The sequence below is a fragment of the Diabrotica undecimpunctata genome, chromosome 9 (genome assembly GCF_040954645.1).
Source record: "Diabrotica undecimpunctata isolate CICGRU chromosome 9, icDiaUnde3, whole genome shotgun sequence".
Classification (NCBI taxonomy): Eukaryota; Metazoa; Arthropoda; class Insecta; order Coleoptera; family Chrysomelidae; genus Diabrotica; species Diabrotica undecimpunctata.
The window spans coordinates 38,049,302-38,070,977 of NC_092811.1; the positions used below are offsets into that span (position 1 = coordinate 38,049,302).

Below are 21,676 nucleotides of genomic sequence, written 5' to 3' on the forward strand. Positions count from 1 at the left end.
CTTTTATCACTTTCCACATACTTTACCACTTTATCACTTGATTTTATGTCCAAAGGCACTATTTTCTCAATTATTGTCTTAATTACATCACTTTTATGAATTCTTTCTTGACTCCTTTAAGTGCTGCCATGTTGCCGTTATTTATCCAGAGAGATATCTCTATTTGAAGAAATCCTGTACATATCAAGACAATAAACAACTTTCTTTAAAGGTCTTTCCTTACATGGTTATACCTAATAGTACAATATTGTATTTACCACTTTTTTTTAAATATTAAATTAATTTAAGTATTAAATTTAGTTTTAAAAAATAATTTAATGTATCCATATTAATTATGTAAATTGGCTGAAAGACTTAGGTCGATGACCTTTTGGTAATTAGTATCAATAATATTTCTCTCTCTCGCGCAAGCTTTATAAATAAATAAAAATAATTAATTAGATGGTTAGCTGCTGCCCCCCAATCAAATTAAATATAATGGGACATATACAACATTTGAGCATTTCTGAAAAGTAATGCAAGGAAAAAACAGTAGTTTTCTAGTCATTATATTTGAATCGGATATTCAGTACACTATAGCAGTAATAAAAATCAACCTAAAAGATATAAACAAAACGTAAACACTTCTTTAATAAAACGATATTAAATAGAAAACAAAAATTGGCTTAAAGTGTCCTGAAAAGACCGGTACGAGTATGAAAAGCCTAGCTTGTGGTAGGCTCGATTGTTTCCCCTCCGCGGATCTGACCCCATCCGATGAGACGCCAATGTTTTTCAACACGTCTACTGAGTGCAATCTTTTCACCGATCTCCGTACATACTGGATTTGTTAAAGCGATCTTGCACAAATCGGCCTTAGTGGCTACAACTCGTCCTCCTGTGCTGAGGGATCCAATGTTCACAAGGAGCACTTCGCTTCGGGTCAATCTCTGGACTTTGGCTCCTTTCTTGTCGCCTTCTGTACGAACTCCCAGCAAACGTTTCAATAGATAGTAACTTACCTAAAACAATATTTTATGAATAAAACGTTAAAATATCGCCCAATAAGATTTGAGTAAGATAATTTCAATAAGCGATGCAGATGCGAAGATAACATTGTATTTTAATTTTTAAAGATGTTCAAACTTTATCTACTTGTTCTGATAGTAAGAGTACCTATATTATTAAGAGGCTACATCAGCGCGTCATCAAGTCGGAAAACGCGTTCCATGATTGCAGCTCTAATTTTGAATATTTCGTGTCTTTTGAGTATTTTGCTCTTAAAATTACTTTGCAAATTTTTCAAAAAGGAATGGTGTTATCTATGAAATCTTTACAAATGTTATTTGTTGATATGAAACAAGCTTTTGATATTAAATATAATATGCACACATAGACTTTTATAGAAAAACCCCGGCATTTTTGATGCTAGTGTGAACACAATTGAACAAAATGTGGATCAATATATCAGTCCAAAAGTATTCCAAAAAGCTGATATTAAAATTCCTCGAGAAAAAATAAAAAAAATAGAAGAACCTGATGAATCTAACAGTGATAGTTATGTCTATTCTCAAGCATCATCTTGTTATCAGTCTGCCTAATTTTTAATTCACGAGTACCACGGCATTGTTAATTTTTATCTAGGCGAAAAAGTATGTACTTATTACTTCCGAATGAGAATTACTGCATTGCGGTACAGAACAGTATTGTTTGCATATTACTTTACTATACGTTACTTTATTACTTTAATTCGATTTTTTACCGCACCGTGTCGCCTCTATCGTTTGACATCGCCAATAGAAAAAGTAGGCACTTTACAACAGCCAACAAGGTTTTAGGTCTGGAAGATCATGCACCGACGCTATATTTATAATGGGGCAAGTGCAAAGAAATCATTAGAATACAACACACCGGCATATCAATGTTTCGTGGACGTTAAGAAGGCATTTGGCAGGGCCAAATTAAAGGACGTTATATACTTATTGTACACAAGAGAGATACCTTTAGGAATAATCAAAACGATCGAAAATATCTGCCAAAACAACACAATAAAAGTAAAAGTAGAAGAAGAATTAACTGACCCTATTGAAGCTGGCAATGGGATAAGACAGGGAGATTCCCTGAATCCTTTATTGTTCAACCTTAATGAAATAATAAAAAAAGTAAGAACTAAAAAAGAATACCAAATGGGAAAAAAACAACTTAAAATATACGACGCAATACTACTCTCTCAAAGTGAAGATGATTTACAACACATGCTGCAGCCATTTAATATAGCCGCCAGAAAATTTATCATGTTAATTTCCCACAAAAGACAAAATGCATGGTTTTAAAAGCAAATTTACTAAGATGTAAATTGGAGCTGGAGGTCAGATAATAGAACGAGTCATGGGGGAGTTTAGATATCTAGGCATCACATTATCTAGCTACGGAAATCAAGTGAATAGAGCACACAGAGCCGCAGGTTGCCTGAATGAAACAATTTGGAGAAATAAAAATATCGGGAAAGAAATGAAAGGCATAATTTACAAATCACTCATCAAACCAATAATGACATACGTGGCAGAAACACGACCTGCCACAGAGAGGATAAAAATAATGTTGGAAACAGCAGTGATGAAAACACATTGAAAAACAGATAGTCATGTCTACATAAAAAGAAGAAGATTTAAAATAAAATGTTTGTCCGTGTCTCTACCAAACAGAAAAATTTAAGTCTACATAATATTTGTACCTACCTCAAGTTCTGTAAAGATACTAGGTAGAGCACCAACTGCTCCCAAAACTTGACCTACAAGTCGATCGGCTCTGCAAAGGGTTGGTTCGATTTTGGTACCAACACCAATGAGTCCTCCTGGAACTGCGAATTGCAGTTCGTTTTGTTCGGTATATAGAGATACTATTCTAGAGAATATTGGTCGGCAGGCCAGCTTTCCTTCCGAGTCCTTGCTAACTAGTCCAGGTCTTACCTAAAAAAAAAAAAAAATAAACAAACGCCAAATATTAATCAAATATGCGACAATCGTCAAATATTTATAAAGCCATGTAATACTAATATAGTCAACTCCCGATTATCCCCGACTCTGTAGAAGCTTTTTTTAATATTAATTAAAACCTATTATTTTATAAACTAGATCAATATGATCATTACTATCCAGATTTAGCCATACGGCTCACACTCCCTCTTAGAGGGATAATTCTCCCTGTAACTTGGTTATAGCGTCATTGAAGGGTTCAGTCAAAAATGACGCTATATCAGGGTGACGTAAAATTTCATTTTTTTCCGAAAAATAAAGTTTTTCTGTAGTGTCCTTAATAGTCTGAGTTGTTTCTTTGGTAGTTGTGGATGACTCCCTGGAATGGTAAAACTGGATATGGTCTCAGCCTCATTGCTTCTTGGATTGTAGGACAATCAGCGCAATCTTCTTCTTCATTATATTCATCAACATGCATTCCCACATTTTGCACTTGCTCCACAATTTCTTTATCGCTTAAAACTTGAAATCTTTTTTACCTAATCGTCTACTGAAATGTAGGAGTCAAGATCAGTTCAAAACTCTCTCTGGCTTACATTAAATTTTTGTATCCATTCTGACAAAGGTATTTCGTCATCTTCGTCAACATCCTGAACAATGGGAGAAACTATAGAGCGTTTCACGTTAAGAAAATATCAATAGGCTTATGGAGATCAGTGTTGCCAAAACTCTCAGGAATGCGGTTTACTAGATTGTCGATATATTTTTCGAATTTCCATTTTCAATTAACATTTAACTGTAAAGTCAGAATAACAACTGAAGAACCACAAAGCCTTATTATCATTATGTAGTCTCAGAGAACGACATAAAATCGCTGACATACGCACACCGTATTATTTTAAGTTGCAATTAGTAATTCGATATATGCATTCCAAGCGGTCCGTTTATTTGCTTTTAAATCTTTAATAGCCGGCAAAGTGCACGATTTAACTAAGCAATATTTTCTACTGATTTCTATGATTCATGGTATATGATATTCTTACCGAAAAACAAATAAACTGTCGTTACTATAATTAAAATAAGATAAAATAAAATTATCTTCTGTAAATACTATTTAGTTAATTAAAATCATTTTCCCTACTTTTCATCTCTTGTTTCGAATGGGCACTTTTGGTCAATTACGTTAAAAAACGTTAATTTAATTCATGTCTGTGAAAACGAAAATACAAATTATACAACCATGAATCGTGCTTGCGTTCATCGTGGCACCGCTGCGCATCTATCGTCCATAAGAAATACATGGCCCTATCTCAGCAATGTTATTTTCTTAACGTGGAACGCTGTATAGTCAATTTAGCTTGACATAAGCACTTACAAATTGTCACTGACGTAACCGCACTCCACGCATTGTCTAAAAACAAATTTTCAAAAGCTGTTTCCGATATTGGTACTTTAAACTTCTTATGACTCCTTGGTCCATATGCTGCAAGACACTCGTGCAGTTAGCTGATAAGAAAACTAGGTTGATATTGGTTAAATTAAGCTTGAGATTGCACAGTTGTCAACCAAGAGAAGAATTTTTCTTTTCTTTTTGAAGAGAGCTCCTTGTCCCACTTTCTCAATTCTTCTTATTCTTCTTCAAAAATAGCAGAGGTCATCCACGCTATTCACACAGTTGTGTAGTTTACAGGCAGTGTTTTTATGTTTTTGAAACATCTAGATCGTAAACTTTTTCCAATAACCAAAAGCTTTCTTTTCTCTGTACCTGTCATGTTTGCACAAACAAAAGCCGTGACTCTTTGTTTTGAAAGCTTTCCACCGACGCGTTTTTGATTTTTAAAATATAAAGTTTTGTCTGGTATTAATTTGTAAAAGATACTAGTTTCATCGGCATTGAAGATATCTTCATCCTTGTATGGTTGATATGCTGTGGCCATGTGTTTTGTAATCAATCACCTGTCACGTTATCGTCCACACATTTTGCCTCTCCAACAATTTTCGCGAAGGAAATTAAGTGCCGGGCTTTAAACCGATCTAGTCAGTCGTTAAAGCATGTGAAATCTTCACCAAACAGTTTTCCGAACTCTGTAGCTTTCTCCTTTAAAGTGGCCTGGACACAGGAATATTAGAACTGCGACACTGCTTGAACCATTTGAATAGAGCTGAATCTAGAACTAGAGTTGAACATTTTCTCCCTCTTCATTAAAGGCCTTTAAAACGTTGTCCGTGTTTTTTAGGATTGAGTCGACAGTCGAATTAACAAGTCCAAATTGCCGACACACATCAGCAACTTTTCGACCACTTTCAAATGCTCTTATAACAAGCACTTTATTTTTCAATAGTCAAAGCCTTCCTTTTAGTACTATAACTTGCCATATTAAAAAATAAAAAGTTAATTACTAAATTAAAATCTAAAAACCAAACGAGCCGAACACAATTTCACGGTAGCGAAAATTTCTTAAACTGACTTTTCTGAAACAGAAAATTTGACTGTTAGGATGGCACTGATAAATGACAAATCATAGAACTGCCAAGGTCACATAACTGTACAGAGAAGGGATAACCGGGTTTTTCTCAAATTCTTGGAAGGAACAATGCCGCATAGCCGGAAACGCATTGCACTTTATTCTTCATAAAATAAAAAACGACAACCTACTGTAAAATTTTATGACGCTGTAGACGAGGACTTTATTTTTAGTTGATAAAACCGGCTTTTTAATAATGTTATCGAATAGTTTTTGGCCTGACCTATTAAAAATTGACGTTACGACGGAGATGACGTAACTACCGAGGCCACTGTATATGTATTCTGTATTTGATACTTACTTCAATTTCCTGTCCCACCTTCAACACCCCTCTTAAAATACTGCCACCAGCTACACCTCCTTTTAAATCATTAACTTCACAACCTGGTTTATTAACATCAAAAGATCTGATCACGATCAACCTTGGTTCGGAAGTAAAATCTCTCATCGGTATTGGAATTTTCTTAGTGATATATTCGCACAAAACCTGAAAGATACAATTGTTAACCAAATTATCAGATCGAAGTCTACAAGTTTTACCTCGATGTTATATTTCAATTGGGCAGATATGGGAATTATAGGGGCTCCTTCGGCTACAGTTCCTTGGACAAATTTAACGATCTGTTCATGTTGTTCCTTGGCTTGCCCTTCCTTCACCAAATCTATCTTATTTTGAAGAATAAGGATGTGTTTCAACTTCATGATCTCGATAGCAGCCAAATGTTCGCTAGTTTGAGGTTGAGGACATGATTCGTTTCCTGTCAACAAAAATAGAGTTTTAAATTATGGAACTCGACATAATTACACTTTATTTTTCAGTTTTTTAATTAGCAATTCATGTAATTTTCCTGGGTAAACGGATAAAAAACCATTTTTGTTGTTGAGTTGTAATGTAACAACATTATCAAGTACACGACATGTAGAAATTTAAAAAGTAAAATTTGAAGAAATATGATCGATATTTGCCACTATATTTGGTCAAAAGACATTATCACTAAACTGATACAGTAAAAATATTTCTACAAGTTTATTGTAGACACAATTCGTTTCATATATGTTAGATAATTAAATATGTTATTTGACTATCTTCTCCAAAACCGCCTCTAAGGATTCAAAGAAACTATTACATTACCAGAAGGATATCTATAGCAATTTAACATACATACTGACGTTTTATTTAAATAGGCTTCAGCTTAAATAGTATTTATTTCAAAATACTTATCAGTAAAATATTTGTCAATGCTTATTACATTACAAGACAAAGAGTTTTTTACCCAGATTGCAGTATCACCACCAATAACTGAGCGACAATAATTTGTCACAAGATAAAAATCAGGTATAAAATGATGAGTGCCAAACCATAACGTTGTAAGTGCCACTCGAGCTGAAATATGTTTTATATGATTAAACCGTTGTATGTGCCAAACTTTACTTGCACTCTTAAAGCCAAAGTTATGAGATGCTCCCCCCACTGAGAAAGAAAAAGTCATAACGTTGTAAGTGCCTTATCAGTTGCAACCATAGTTGCTACAATCAGTCTACGCAAAATGACAGACGAAGTACTTGTGTGTGTGTGTGATTGTGCATTATTGGCTTCGGAGTCTCTGTCCATTCGCCATCTTACCTTTATGGGATTATTTTGTATTTTTTATTCGGAAGCTCTAAAGGAGTGACCCTTGCTTTCTTCTCGTTTGCTATACAATCATAGTCCTGCTCTAATTTTACAAAGAAATATTTCCTATATATCTAATTTTACAATTATACCTTAGATTTTTATTTCTCTTATAACATATTCAGCTTGTTTTGAATTATTTCCTTTTAAGGAGTACTTAAGTGTGTGGACGAAGTACTTAAGTGTGTGACTGTAGCGTCAAACAAACGTGTTTTAAGTACATTAAAATGGATAAAACTATTAGAAAAAGCAGTATAAACAGAGGACTTAAATACAAGAAATAAAGAAGTAGGTGAAAAAAGTAAGGAGGTAAGTTATGATAAAATATTTTTTTTGTGATATTAACCCTTAACCCGAAACATTGGTCTAACGGACCACAGCGAAAGGATAGTCTGCTAATGGCGGCAACAGTGTAGGCTGCATGCACTGTCCCTTTAAACACCTTCTTAATAGTATAGAACAAGCATAGTTCTGCAGTATCGTAGCGATCGCTTTAGTGTTTACGTCGTAGTAACAGTAGTTTTCAAAACGTGTAGGTCTAGTAAGCCATGTGTTTCAAATTGCAGTGTTTTTATGATAGATCTAGGAGGCCACTTGTTACGGATTGTGTACTGATAAACAATAAGGTATTTCATATTTTTTGTATAATAAACATAATTACTCTAAAAATTTTTAATTTTGTAGTAATAATGGATAGAGCAGGACCTAGCTGAACTGGCCGTAATAAAAAAGTAAATCTGGCTGACCCAGATTTTGAAAAGAATATACAAAGATTACTACTTGCCGACGATCAAGATTTATATTTATCAGAGCAAGGGAGTGACGAGGACATGAGCGATGTTATAGATGATTCGGATAAAGATCCCGACTATGCAATTCGGCAAAGTGAATCCTCTAGCAGCGAAGAATCGAATTCAGATCACGAACTTTTGGAATTAGATGAACCGTCGAATGATTTACAATCCAGAACCAACTTTTTACAAGTAGAAGGAGATGTGAACATATTCAAAGGAAAAAATGGTTTTCAGTGGCAGGGAACGGAGCCTCCGAGAAATACAAGGACACGAACACATAACATTGTCAGAGAATTACGAGGCCTAACAGCGGTAAGCAAGACTCTGGGAAATAGCCCTTCTAAATCAGATATTTGGAAGTTGTTGATTACTGATGAAATGTTTGTACAAATTGTAACATGGACAAACCAAAAAATTATTATAATGAGAGAAAAGTTATCTGATTCGACTAATATGTACATCAAACTACAGAAGCACAAATATAGCTGAGTTGAAGGCTTTGCTTGGGCTTTTTATGCTATCTTCAATTATAAAATCTTCTCATGAACATAGGCTTAAACTGTTTTCTAAAGATGTTTTGGGTCGACCAATATTCAGAATGACGATGTCTTTGAAAATATTTGAAATACTTTTGTCGTGTCTTAGATTTGACAATAGCATGGATCGCGAAGAGCGGAAGAAAACTGATAAAACAGCGGCTATTTCAAATATGTTTAATCATTTTGTGACTAATTGCCAGAGGATATACACGTTGTCAGATTGTGTAACTGTGTATGAGATGCTACTTCCATTTAGAGGTCACTGTGGTTTTCGAATTGACATGCCCAGTAAACCTGCCTAATGCGGCATAAAAGTAATGTGCATGACAGATGATAAGAGCTCGTATATCTATAATGGATATATATACTCAGGGAAAGATTCGGATGGTGTTGGACTTTCAGAAGAAGAACTGAAGCTTTCCAAGCCTGTTCAATCTGTCATTCGACTATCCAAATCAATAGAGGGCTCTAACCGAAATATTACTGCTGACAACTATTTTTCTTCAATAGAGTTAGTCACAGAGTTGCAAAAACGCCACCTCACGTATGTGGGTACAGTAAAAAAAATAAACGAGAAGTTCCTTTGGAATACCAGGCTAATAAAAGTAGGGAAATTGGTACAACACTCCATGGTTTCTCCAATGACATAACCTTGATATCATATGTACCGAAAAAAATAGAGCTGTTCTTTTATTATTCTCTATGCATCGCAGCAAAGACAATGAATTAGGAAAACCAGAAATAATTCGATACTATAACAGTACAAAATCGGGAGTTGATGTTTTAGACATGAAGTATGCCAATTACAGTGTAAACCGCCGGACAAGGCGTTGGCCCTTAGCCGTATTTTATACACTTATAAATATAAGTTCAGTCAACAGTTACATCCTTTATCTTTGTTACAAAGATAATAAATTACTTCCACGTTTTAAATTTGTAAAAGATTTGGCCTTTGAACTAATTCAGCCTCATCTACCAAAACTTAAAGTTAAAGTACCATTTAAAAAACACTAATAATCGGTTTGGGTTATATAAATAATATACTAAATAATATATTTGGTTTTTGCTATATTTTTTTGCTTAAAGTGTTTTTTATTTATTAATACTGTAAGCAAATACAATTTATTTGGTCAATAGGGTTAACATTTTTTAGTTCTTATTTTTGTGTAATGTGTCCTGCAAATGCCAGTTCTCGTGTATGTGTATAACATTAGATTGCCGTAAAAAGCTTGTTCCGTGACTTTTGGGATATGAGGAATTATAACGAACAACAAATATATTTAAAAACCTCAATCGGGTCTATTTAGTAAAAAGAAGCAGACATGGTAGTTACGATGATACAGCCCAAAGCCGGTGACAGCAGACATACAAATATATACTCATAATTCGGGGCATGCCTGAAGTCCAGGTATGTAAAATTCAGTATCTTTCTTTTGAAGCTTTAGTTAATAAACTGTGTTCTGTACGCAGAAGTTAATTCACTTGTTTCAGGTTTGCAAAAAGACGTTTTGTGAGACTTTTGGTGTCAGTAGACGACGTGTGCAGATTCTGTCCGAGAAAATTGGTTGTGATGACGAAAGTATGAAAGATAAACGGGGTGGTAAAAGACAAAGACGGGAGTCTGATTGGAAAGAAAAGATCATTAATTATATTTTATATCGTCAATTCCAGCACAAGAAAGTCACTACGGTAGAAATGACGCTCCAAATCGAAAGCCTATCGAAAAAATGACAGAGCTTAATGTAGTTCAAGTTAAGTTAAAGTTGTACAAAAATTTTTGGAAAAGTACTTTGCTGATTCTACCGAGCCACCAGTATCTAGACAGTGGTTTAATGATATATTTTTGACAGATTTAATCTTTCATTTAAGCCCCCACTAGTTGACATATTATGCCCAACATGTGACTCGCCCAACGTGACATATTATGCCCAACAAGTCAAAATAGACACAGGTCTAACAGAAGAAATATAAACTGATACTAAGCAAAAACTAGAAATTCACCACAGGCAAGATAACAAATGAGTAAAGATTGTATAGAATCCAGAGAAAACAACTCAGATATTCGAAAGGTTCAATTTGAACATCATGCATCATGCTCTTCTGGAATGAAACTGTCGGGCAAAGGGGGTCTAACGATATAGCTTCTTATCTGTACAGGTTTTTTACCAGATTCACTACAGATAAGCAAAAGCTAATTCTCTGGTCAGATAATTGTGGTGGCCAAAATAAGAACCATGCTTTACTTGTTATGTATGTCGTTTTGATTGCAAAAGGTTCTTTTTCATAAATTACTCATAAATTTCCTGTGAAAGGACATACATTTCTCGCGTATGATTGCGATTATAGAGAAAGCAAAAAAACATGCCAAGCCGCTTATACCAAAAGACCTCATTGAAATTATTGCTTACGCTGGAAAGAAAAATCCGTTCTTAGTAGCGAATACTACAACTTTTTTTGATTGGATGAATCAAGCTAAATCCATAATAAACACTAAAAACTTGCAGATATCTTCGGCTACTATGATTCAAGTAACATTTGAAAACTTTGGTGAAGTTTATATAAAGAAAAGTTACGGGGATTTTGCTCCATGGTTTAAAACTTCAGTGATCAAACCTGGAATCACTAAGGCGAGTTTTGAGGAGTTGGAAACCGAGATGAAGGAAACCCTTGCGCCATTGTCTACCGAAAAAAAATAAAGATATCCAAGCCATGCTACCATATTTAGCAGGAGAAGCAAAATCTTTTTACGAAAACCTTACAAAATGCCGATTTATAAATTTTTAATTAACCCTTTCGCTACTGGTGTACACAATCGTGTATATGGATTTCAAACCTTAAGAAATAAGAGAACTTCTATATGTATTCCGCAAAAACCATTTGTACATGATCAGCTACACTTCTTTTAATATAATTTGAAGCCACTGGCTCCATCTATGAAAAATCGGTTTAAATAATCATTACCAACCAATATGGCGACCAACAAAAGTTGTGGGTCAGGTGAGTACCTTTCATTTATATATTTTTTTATTTTTATACAGTTACGTTGTTGCTGTTTTATTATACTGCATGGTTTTATGAATGTTTACGGAATATTTCTTGATAGTAATCTCATCGTTATGTGGTAACGGTTTTTGAAAAAACTGTATAAAACATTATGTACACGATCGTGTACAATTGTACTGGAAGGTAAACTTCAGTTAGTTGTTTGTGCACACAATCGTGCCCAACTATATTCAGAGGCTATTTTGGATTCGAGTCAAATGTGTGTTGATTACAGGCAAAAGTTACAACAAAATTTTTCTTTGCAGGCTTAAGAAACTCAAAAGCATCGATTTTTTTGCGAGACGTGAGAGTTGACAAATATGTGAAAAATTTGATGCAGAAATTAGACAACGGACTTTTCGGATCTCTCCGATTTGTCCGAAGGTGAAGCTGATGATGAAGATCTATTAGAAGCAGAAAATGTGGAAAGCCGCATTGAAGACGTAGTTGCTGCAGTGGATCCACAAGATGACAATAATGAAGATGAGCTTCGAGAAGATGAAATATTCGACGACGTAGGTGTAATAGGAGAAGATGCTATCAACAGAAATGATGAAAATACTTTTGCGTATTTAACGACTAAAAACCAAATTCAATGGACAGAAAGACAAACTGCCCCACTAGCAATGCAAAATTGGACCAAACCTCAAGATGAACATAGCGATACAGAAGTTAAGTTGCCTATTGAATATTTCTCAAGATATATCCCGGCAGCTTTATTCGAAAATGTTGCAGAGAAAACAAATCTGTATGCCCAGCAATGTAACGATTTTAATTTTGCACACACGAATTCAAAAGAAATTGAGATCCTTATAGGTTTACACATCATAATGGGATGTTTGAAACTGCCTAGAATAGATTTATATTGGGATAATGCTATAGGTATGAGCACTTTTATAAACAGTATGTCCAGAAACAGATTCTATAAACTCAGAACATATTTACACATAGTAAATAACTTAGAAAAAGATCCAGATAATACAGATGTTTTTTATAAAGTTCGACCAATTTCATGATGCCGTTTTGAAAAGATGTCCAGAATTAGAACATGAGGAGAAGTTATGTGTCGACGAACAGATATGTCCCTTCAAGGGAAAATTATCGGTGAAACAATATATAAAAAGTAAGCCTAATCCATGGTGAATAAAACTGTTTCTACTGTGTGGAGAAAGTGGACTGGCATATGATTTTATTTTGTATCAGGGAAAAAAGACCGAAATTGACCAAACTTTACAACACAAATTTGGACATGGTGCAGCAGTTGTAATTCATCTTAGTAAAAGAATTCAAACACTTTATACACAATTATACTTTGACAACTTTTTTTCATCCTATGCGTTATTGCAGTATCTAAAACAGAATAACATTTATGGTGCCGGAACTGCCAGACTGAATAGATTTGGAAAACCACCTTTTCTCAGCGAAAAAGAATTTTCCAAGAAACCCAGGGGTTATATGGAACAGCTCTGTAGTAAAGACGGTGACGTTATTTTAGTCAAATGGTTTGATAACAGAATAGTCAATATGGCATCTAACTTTGTTGGTATTGGAGATAAAGATATCGTTAAAAGATGGGACAAATTAAAAAAAACATTTGTAGATGTTGAAAGACCAGAGGTAATCAAGCGTTATAATTCTTCTATGGGCGGTGTAGATAAAATGGATTTTTTATTAGGCTTATATCGCATATTTATCAGATCGAAGAAATGGACCCTTATAATAGATATGGCAATCTGCAACAGTTGGTTGGAGTACAAAGAAAACTGTAAAAGACTAGGTGTTGACAGCAAGAAAATTCTCGATCTTTTACATTTTCGAATGGATGTTGGAAATTCCTTGATACTTGCTGGTACAGTGTGTGGTAAAGACAAGAAAAGGGGTCGACCAAGTTTACAAGACGTAACTTTAGAAACTAATTCAAACAACACTAAAAGGTGTAGATTTGAAACTCGTCCCATTGACACAGTTCGATTAGATAATGTAAATCATTTGCCTATTCACAGTGGTGAGAAAGGGATTGGGCGCTGCAAACAAAACAACTGTAAAGGGCGTTCACATTTCCGGTGCCGCAAGTGTAATGTTTATTTGTGTCTAGGAAAGGAGAGGAACTGCTTTTTGACCTTCCACTCGAAATGACTTTGTATTTGTGTTAGATTTTGTTTGCGATTCATAAATTTTCATGTATTTTAATCTTAAATATAAGCTAAATAAATATAAAACAAATAATTATTAGTTGTTTCGGTTTATTTTTAAAGCTTTTACATAAAAAATACACATTTTTACCATTTAGCCCAACTACTGTTTGGTACTAATGTACACAAACGTGTACAACAAAATTTTTACATCTGGTGGGGGATTTTTTTTGTTTTTTTTTTGTATAATCCCATTTATTTATACCTATTTAACTAAAATTCCACCAAAAAAAAATTTTTTCTCTAATATTTCAGTGCGAAAGGGTTAAAGTTACTTAAAAAAATAAATAAATGTTAACTTTATTTTCACTATAATTATTGTTAATTTGATCTTGTTCTTTTGACTTTTAAATGCTAGTAAATGCACACTTACAACGTTACAACGTAATTAAATATTACACAGCCTCCTCTACAACTTCATTGTATTATCCAGCAACATGCACTTTGCGCAAAAGTTATGAATTAAAGTAAATTTCAAAAATGTTATGAATATTATAGTAAAGTCCATCGATTAGATTCGAAATGACGGTATGAACTTCTTAAATAAAATAGACGCAGAATATGAAGATATTATTTATTTTTCTGGAGTAAGATGGCTCAGCTCAGAACTTTCGAATTTTAAATGGATAAGCGAGTTAGATTTTCTTGTGGACATTACAACTTACCCCAATAAATTAAAAATAACACTACAAGGCAAAGGAAAGTTAGTCAATGAGCTATTTACAGAAATCAAAAGTTTCCAGCTTAAAATAAAATTGTTTTTTATCAAATTCCTCAACATGAAAAGAAAAATTGTCATTTTTCCAGTGTCAGGTGACAATACAGACTGAGTAATATCTCTCTAACTTGCGGCTCCGATTATCTACTGTTCTTTTCTACTGGTCAGCGTTGTCGTGTTTTAGTGAGATACTTTAACAAGTCCGGTATTTTATGACTATTTGACTGTATGTGAATTAATTAATATAGAATTAATATATATGTAATTAGTATAGAACTTGATAAATTACCTATAATCACAACCTAGCAACAGGGTTTATTTTTAAACTAAATTGTCATTTCTCAGAATTTAGTACCTATAATTTAGATACTCTACTATAGTACTGGACATTTGGACAATTTTTATTAAATTTTTTAACTATGTACAAGAGCTTTATCATCGCTAAATATAGGGTCATATTATAAACTAATTACATATATAGAAAATTATACATTATAAAATATATAGAAAACCAGAATATAAACAACTTTATATTATCAACAAGGCTAAATATTGTAACAAAATAAAAAGATGCACCCTACCTGCAATTAATAATAATGCTGCGTCCATCACAGCGGCTCCGTTAAGCATGGTAGCCATAAGAATGTCGTGACCAGGGCAATCTACAAAGCTGACATGTCTGACCAATTGGAATCTACCCGAACATGCTGGACGTAAACAAGGGAAACTGTCGTCCTTTGAAGAACTACCCGAAATAAAGCAGGAGGGCCTGGGACATTTCGGATTGTCGCATTTGTAGATTTTTGCGTTAGCGTAACCTGTGAACAAAAAGAACATGTTAGACAGACAATCTTGAGCCTAAACAAATTCCATTTAGACTAAGCACTTTCTAGATTTCTCGATCTTTCACCCCTTATCGTCTGGCACATTATGGGAAAGAGATTACTAGCTTTACTTCATCGTCCTTCAACTCTAGCGGCAATTCGGCTTGAGGTGCAGGTAGCCTGGGATGAAATACCTTAAAAAGAAAACAATCATCTACTCTTCTATTTCTTACCCAGTCCTTGATGTTATCCATCTTGCATCTACGTCGTATTTCTGTACTTCTAGCTTTGTCTTATAGTGTTTTACTATCAATGTTTGCCGTTCTGCCGTTGCGTATCTCTGCCGTTTCAAACATCCTTTTTGTCCTCTCGTATGACATCCGCGTATGCCATTATGCCTTTTATTTCTTTTCTGATATTTTTTACCTATATTACCGAAAAGATATCTATGTACAATAATTTGTACTAATTAATAATATTTTCTTGTGGCATCTTAATGCAATTACTATTTTTATTGAGAATAAGCCACAATTTAAGTCTAAAATAAGTTTATTTTTATGTTTCGATCTCCACTTCGGAAATCGTTCTCAAAATACAAACATTAATAAATTACAAATTTTTTTTTGTTACTTGGTGAAAAATTCTTTTAATAATTTAATTTTATCCGACCCATTCATATTGACAATTCAGACATATGTTATACATTTTAAAGTAGACGACTTAAAATGATGTTGCCTATATGGTTCAGTTACATTTGTCGCCAGAAGTGACCAATCACGACGCAGATTGTCACTCTGGCCAGCCAATAACAGTCTTATTAACTGCTTTTTTATTGCCCCCCCGGCGGAAGATCGCTGCTAAATTGCAAACACGAACTGTATAAAAAGGCAGCACATCTCCCGATCGGGATCTAGTCGTCTTACACCACTAGACCCTGCTAGACCTTGTTGACCGAGTGCCTTTTCTAGGATTCTTTAAGAAGACTTCACTTCGAAGACGATTTCAAAAGCTCTTTATTGTTTGAATAAATTACGAAACCGTGTGGCTACGATATTATTCAGGCCTACAGAAAAGTATAGGAACCGGAGTAGCTAGTGTTGGTCATTCTTTCGTCGAAGTGAAGAAAAGATTAATAGTAAACTTGTCACCCCACGAATGAAACTTTGGAGTGAACATTCCCTGTCTGTGTAGGCATCGATCTTTGAGATAGGAAAGACAGTGTGCTTTATACCTATCTCAGATCGTGCCGAACTGGCACAGTGTTCCACTTTACCACCGACGGTTAGAATCGCGCCTCATTCCGTTAGAAACCTTCTCGACGGAAATAATCAACGTCTTTACAAGACATATGATTGTTTCCGCGGGAGGAAACGTGCGAGGCGTAGCACCAACGTCGAAGTCGCCACTCCGATGGTGTTCTTATACACCTCGTGAGGTGAGTGCTCTACCAAACGTCGAAACGTGAAGGGCCGGCATCTCTGTGAAATCCCACTGTCAAGTAAGAACCATCGAACTGTTCGAACCATGAAGTATTCTAAATTGTTGGTGGGCCTTCGAGGACTACAGAGCTACCGGTGAACTTCATGTGGAGCTTGGTACAAACACACAGACAAGTAACTATGAGGTCGAGGATGGAGGCGAAGAACCTTCCCAGCCGAATTACATTTAGATACAGAAAATACCTCTGTGGATACTACGACCGTACGACACATTCGTGGAACGACTTTATTGTAAGATACTTTATTCAATTACATGAAATCAACTTTAACTTGAGAATATCCGTCAGAAAAATCATAGCATGTGATTCGTCTTAGAAAGACAAGCAATGATGATAGTAAAATTCTCATATTAGTGATTCCATAGTAAATCATGAGGGAAAAACCTCATAGTACTATCCCGACATGGTAGGTAAGTATTTGGTCTTACATTTAGTTTATTCTTAATAAACAAACTCAGATTTTATATGTATGTTATTTAAAAACATAAATGATGCATCCATCGATGTTATTGACTTACTAATAGTGGTATTTTTGTTTTATTGATTTCCTCCTTTAATATGGGTAATCAAATCCTACTGCATTCTGCCGCGGGATTTGCGGCGCAATTGGTCTCATTTAGCATAATTAGAGCTGCTTTCTTTTAGGACTATACTTTAATCGTTTCATTAAACCCTATGTTCATTTTCGCTCCATCTCAGTCTTAGTCTACCTCAACTCCTATTTCCTACTGCTGCCACTAAGAGGGTTCGTCTGGGTGGGTAATTTTCATTTGCTCTTGACAAATATCCAGCCCATCTAAGCCTACCCATTTTTATAAAAGATATTACATACATCTCTACCATTAACTATTTTTTTATATTTCTCGTACAATTCGAAATTATATCGCCTTCTCCAAATAGCATTCTCACAGATTGCGCCAATTATTCTACGTAGTATCTTTCTTTCAAAGACGAGCAGACGACTTGCGTCTGTTGGGCATCCGTTCTTCCTCATATATCCTACTCATAATTTGCCACAAAATATCAACCCCTTCCTCTCCTAGAGCCTTCCAAACCTCCACAGGTATTCCATCAAGTCTTACTGCCTTACCGTTCTTCGTCCTATTTAACGCCTGGACAACTTTATTTCTCGCTATCCCCGGTATTACATTCTCATTTGGGATCCCGCATCCTGTCTCTCCTCTGGTGTTCTTCATTTAACAACTTACTAAAGTACTCATACCATCTTTGCATTATTTCAACATCGGTTCTTAATACTCTTCCATCCGCACTCTTAATTTGCCGCACGTGGGTCAAGTCATTTGATGACTTGTCCCTTGTTTTAGCAAGGCTGTATAACCTTTTCATCCTCTCGGGTGTTTCCAACTCGTATACCAACGTTTTGCATGCCTCTTTGCCACCTTGTATATATCCGTATCTTCTTCTCTTTTAGACCTATCACACTTTTTCTTCTCTCTAACCTTCAAGTCCAAAAAGAGATAAAATGTATCATTGTTAAATTCCATGGTTTTTTCTAAGATTTGACGTAGCACAAAAATCTGGCCAATTGTTCACCTACCTGGCTTTGATATTCACCAAAGAGTTCTTCCACGTACGTACTTAAACAGTTGTACAGGGTGTACAATATACAGGAGAACACTTTGTATAATGTGTTCAAGTTATACCCCTATAATTTCTACATTCCAACAAATCTCCCTTTTTGTGCATTGAACATATGGTATATATCATTGGTTATTTACATAATCCAAAATCCACGTAAATATGTATGTATGAATACATAAATAGCAGAATCTGAGTGGCAATTCTGCTTAAATAGATGTGGCGCGAACGGCCCACAGTGGACTGGCCTATCCTTATGCGCCGTTGCCAATCCTAACAGCACGGCTTGTGAAGTAGAAATGATTTGATTATGGTTATGCGGCATTACTTGTTAGAGCATGACTACTTCTTCTTGAAGTTCCATCTTCTATCGAAGGTTGGAAATTATCATGTCTATGCGGACCATGTTGACTGCTGCTCTAAATAGTTGTGCACTAATGCATTCAAACCAGTCCCTCAAGTTCTTAAGCCACAATATTCTTCGTCTTCCCACATTTCGCTTTCCTCGAATTTTACCTTGCATAATAATCTGTTATAACATGGCCTAAATACTCAAATTTTCTTCTTTTGATAGTCAATATTATTTCAGCTTAATTTCCTATTCTTCTAGTAACTTCTGCGTTTGATATTCTTTGAGTCCATTATATTCGTACGATTCTTCTGTAACACCAAAATTCAAAGGCTGCCAACTTATTCAGATGCACTTGTTTTAATGTCCATGCTTCCAAGCCATAAAGCAGTGTAGTGAATACGTAACACCGAAGCATTCTTAGGCGTAGGCCTAACCCTATATCCCGACAACAAAGAAACTTTTTAAGTTTAAAGAATGATGCACATGCTATTTTAATACATGTCTTAATTTCTTTGGTTTGGTCTACATTTGATGTTATCCATGTTACTAAGTATTTTTAGGCATCCACACTGTCAATTACAGTATCCTCAAAAATCAATTGGATGATTTAGTCATGATCATGGATTTAGTTTTTTTAAATTCATCTTATATATATATATATATATATATATATATATATATATATATATATATATATATATATATATATATATATATATATATATATATAACAAGCGAGTCTTCTACAGCTAGCGCCGCTTCTCGCATCCTAATTTCCAGCGTTTTCTGTCGAAGCAATCTTCAGTTGTTAAATCTCTGGCGGTCATTGCATCGTCGACATCGTCTCTCCAGGATCGTCTTGGTCTACCTCGTTTTCTTCTAGTTGGCGGAGTACATTCTTCTATTTTTTTTGGCCATCTATTTTCAGGCATTCTCTGAAGGTGTCCATACTAGTTAAGTCTTTTGGCTTCGATTTTGTCTATTATGTCTAGATCGATTTCCATTTCTCTCCGAATATCTTCGTTTCTCACCCTATCAAGTCTAGTGAGCTGGCAACATCGTCTCCAGTAGTTCATTTCCATGGCCTTAATTTTTGATTTGTTTCTTTGGTTTATTTCCCAGAGTTCGGCGCCGTACAGCCCAATACTTTCTATTATTGTTTTATAGATTCTTCTTTTATTTTCTTTTGTTATTTTTTTATTCCATAATAGTCCGTGTAGCTGATCTTGCTTGGCCAATCCTGGAGTGTATTTCTTCGCTACTTCCTGCTTTTGATGTTATTTGGACTCCCAAGTATTTGAAATTGTCTGTTGGTGTTATAGTTCCCATTTCGATTTGTAGGCTTTCTGGTTTTTCTCCTACACCTAAGCACTCAGTTTTTTGTATATTAATTGTGAGGCCCCATTTGGTATACTCATCTTCCAGTTTTCTAAGCATGTAGCCTACATCACTCTCGTCTTCAGCTAGAATGGCTTGGTCGTCAGCGAAGTGTATCGTGTACAATCTATCATCTCCGATTGGGATGCCCATATTGCAGCACTTTCTTCTCCACACTGAGAGTGCCTCATTTAGATATATTTTGAAGAGTGTAGGTGCTATGCAGCAGCCTTGCTTTAGGCCCTTACTAATAGGAATTTCTCTAATTAATCTATTTCCATTTTTAATGTTTGCCGTCATATTTTTGTAGAGTTGTTGTACTGCTTGTATATTTTTTTTTGCTTATTCCTTGTTTTTCCATTGCTACCCAAAGCATTGAAAGTGGTACACTATCGTATGCCTTTGTCAGATCTATAAAGACTATATGAGTTGAAAGGTTGTGGGCTAATCTTTTCTCGATAACTTGGTTTAGACAGAATATAAGGTCCATACAGGATCTGCCTGCACGAAAGCCATTCTGTTCTTCAACATCTGTCATCTCTTTTTCAATTTTGTTTTTTATTATTTTTCCATACAGTCTTGAGAGTGAATTTATGACACTTAGTAGTTTGAACAATTCTTTCTATCTCCTTTTTTGTAGATGTTGTTAATATGTGCTTTTGTCCACTCCGGTGGTAAGTCGTGTCCATTATAGAATAAGGTGAAGACATACGCCAGCAATTCCCGTAATACTTGTGGGCTATGTTTTAATAATTCATTTGGTATACCTTGTGGTCCGCATGACTTCCGATTTTTTAGAGTTGGTATTGCATTCTCGACTTCCTGTACTGTTATTTCATCGTCTTCACTGAATTCCAGTTCATATGTTGTTGAACTGATGTTCGTGAATTGAGGTCTTGTTTCAGTCAAAAGTTGTGAGTAGTGTTCGATCCAAGATCTTTCTTCTATTAAATCTATTCTACTCGTTTCTTTTTTGTTTGTTCTCAGATTTTTTACCGTTTTCCATGCTTCCCTTGATCTTGTTGACCCTATATATTTGTTGAGTTCTTCGCATTTACTTTCCCAGGAAATATTTTTTGCTTTAGTTACTAAATATTTTACTTCTCTGTTTGATCTTGCATATGTTCGTCTATCATCTGGATCATTTGTTTGTAGCCACTTTTGATATGCTTGTTTCTTGTTGTGTACTGCATTGGCGATGTCATTTGTCCACCACAATGGAGTATTCTTTTTGTTCTTTTGGATTGTGCCGAGCGCTTAGTAAGCTGCTTCATTGATTTTATTGATTATCTCTTTATAAGTATTCTGGGCTGAGGAGTAGATCAGGTTTGCCAATTTTTTGCAGTTTTGCAGTGCATCAATATTGTATTTAGGTAGATTCAATTCCAGGGGTTTTGATTGAGCTAGTTGGTTGTCATTTTGATGTAGTAGCCGAGGTCGATACTGTAGGTAACATTTTGATCTTACCATATAGTGGTCAGTTCCGCACTCCGGTCCTCTTAATACTCTTATGTCTTTAACTTGTATGTGTGTTTCTTGTTTTGTGATGACATAATCTATAATTGACTTTGTGTTTCTCGTTGGTTGAAC

At 35.0% G+C, this 21,676-nt stretch overlaps 1 protein-coding gene across 1 annotated transcript in view; it reads right to left on the reverse strand.

Annotated features, from left to right (window-relative positions):
• Window positions 1–532: 532 nt before the first annotated feature.
• Window positions 533–21,676, reverse strand: part of LOC140449868 (eukaryotic translation initiation factor 2 subunit 3, X-linked-like) — a 35,663-nt gene continuing 14,519 nt past the window's right edge. Inside the window, exons 3-7 of the mRNA XM_072543252.1 lie at window positions 15,018–15,254; window positions 6,020–6,237; window positions 5,781–5,966; window positions 2,718–2,948; window positions 533–1,001 (exon numbers count right to left, since the gene is read on the reverse strand). Of these exons, the coding sequence (XP_072399353.1) occupies window positions 705–1,001; window positions 2,718–2,948; window positions 5,781–5,966; window positions 6,020–6,237; window positions 15,018–15,254 (1,169 nt within the window). The 3' untranslated portion in view covers window positions 533–704. The remainder of the gene's footprint in view (window positions 1,002–2,717; window positions 2,949–5,780; window positions 5,967–6,019; window positions 6,238–15,017; window positions 15,255–21,676) is intronic.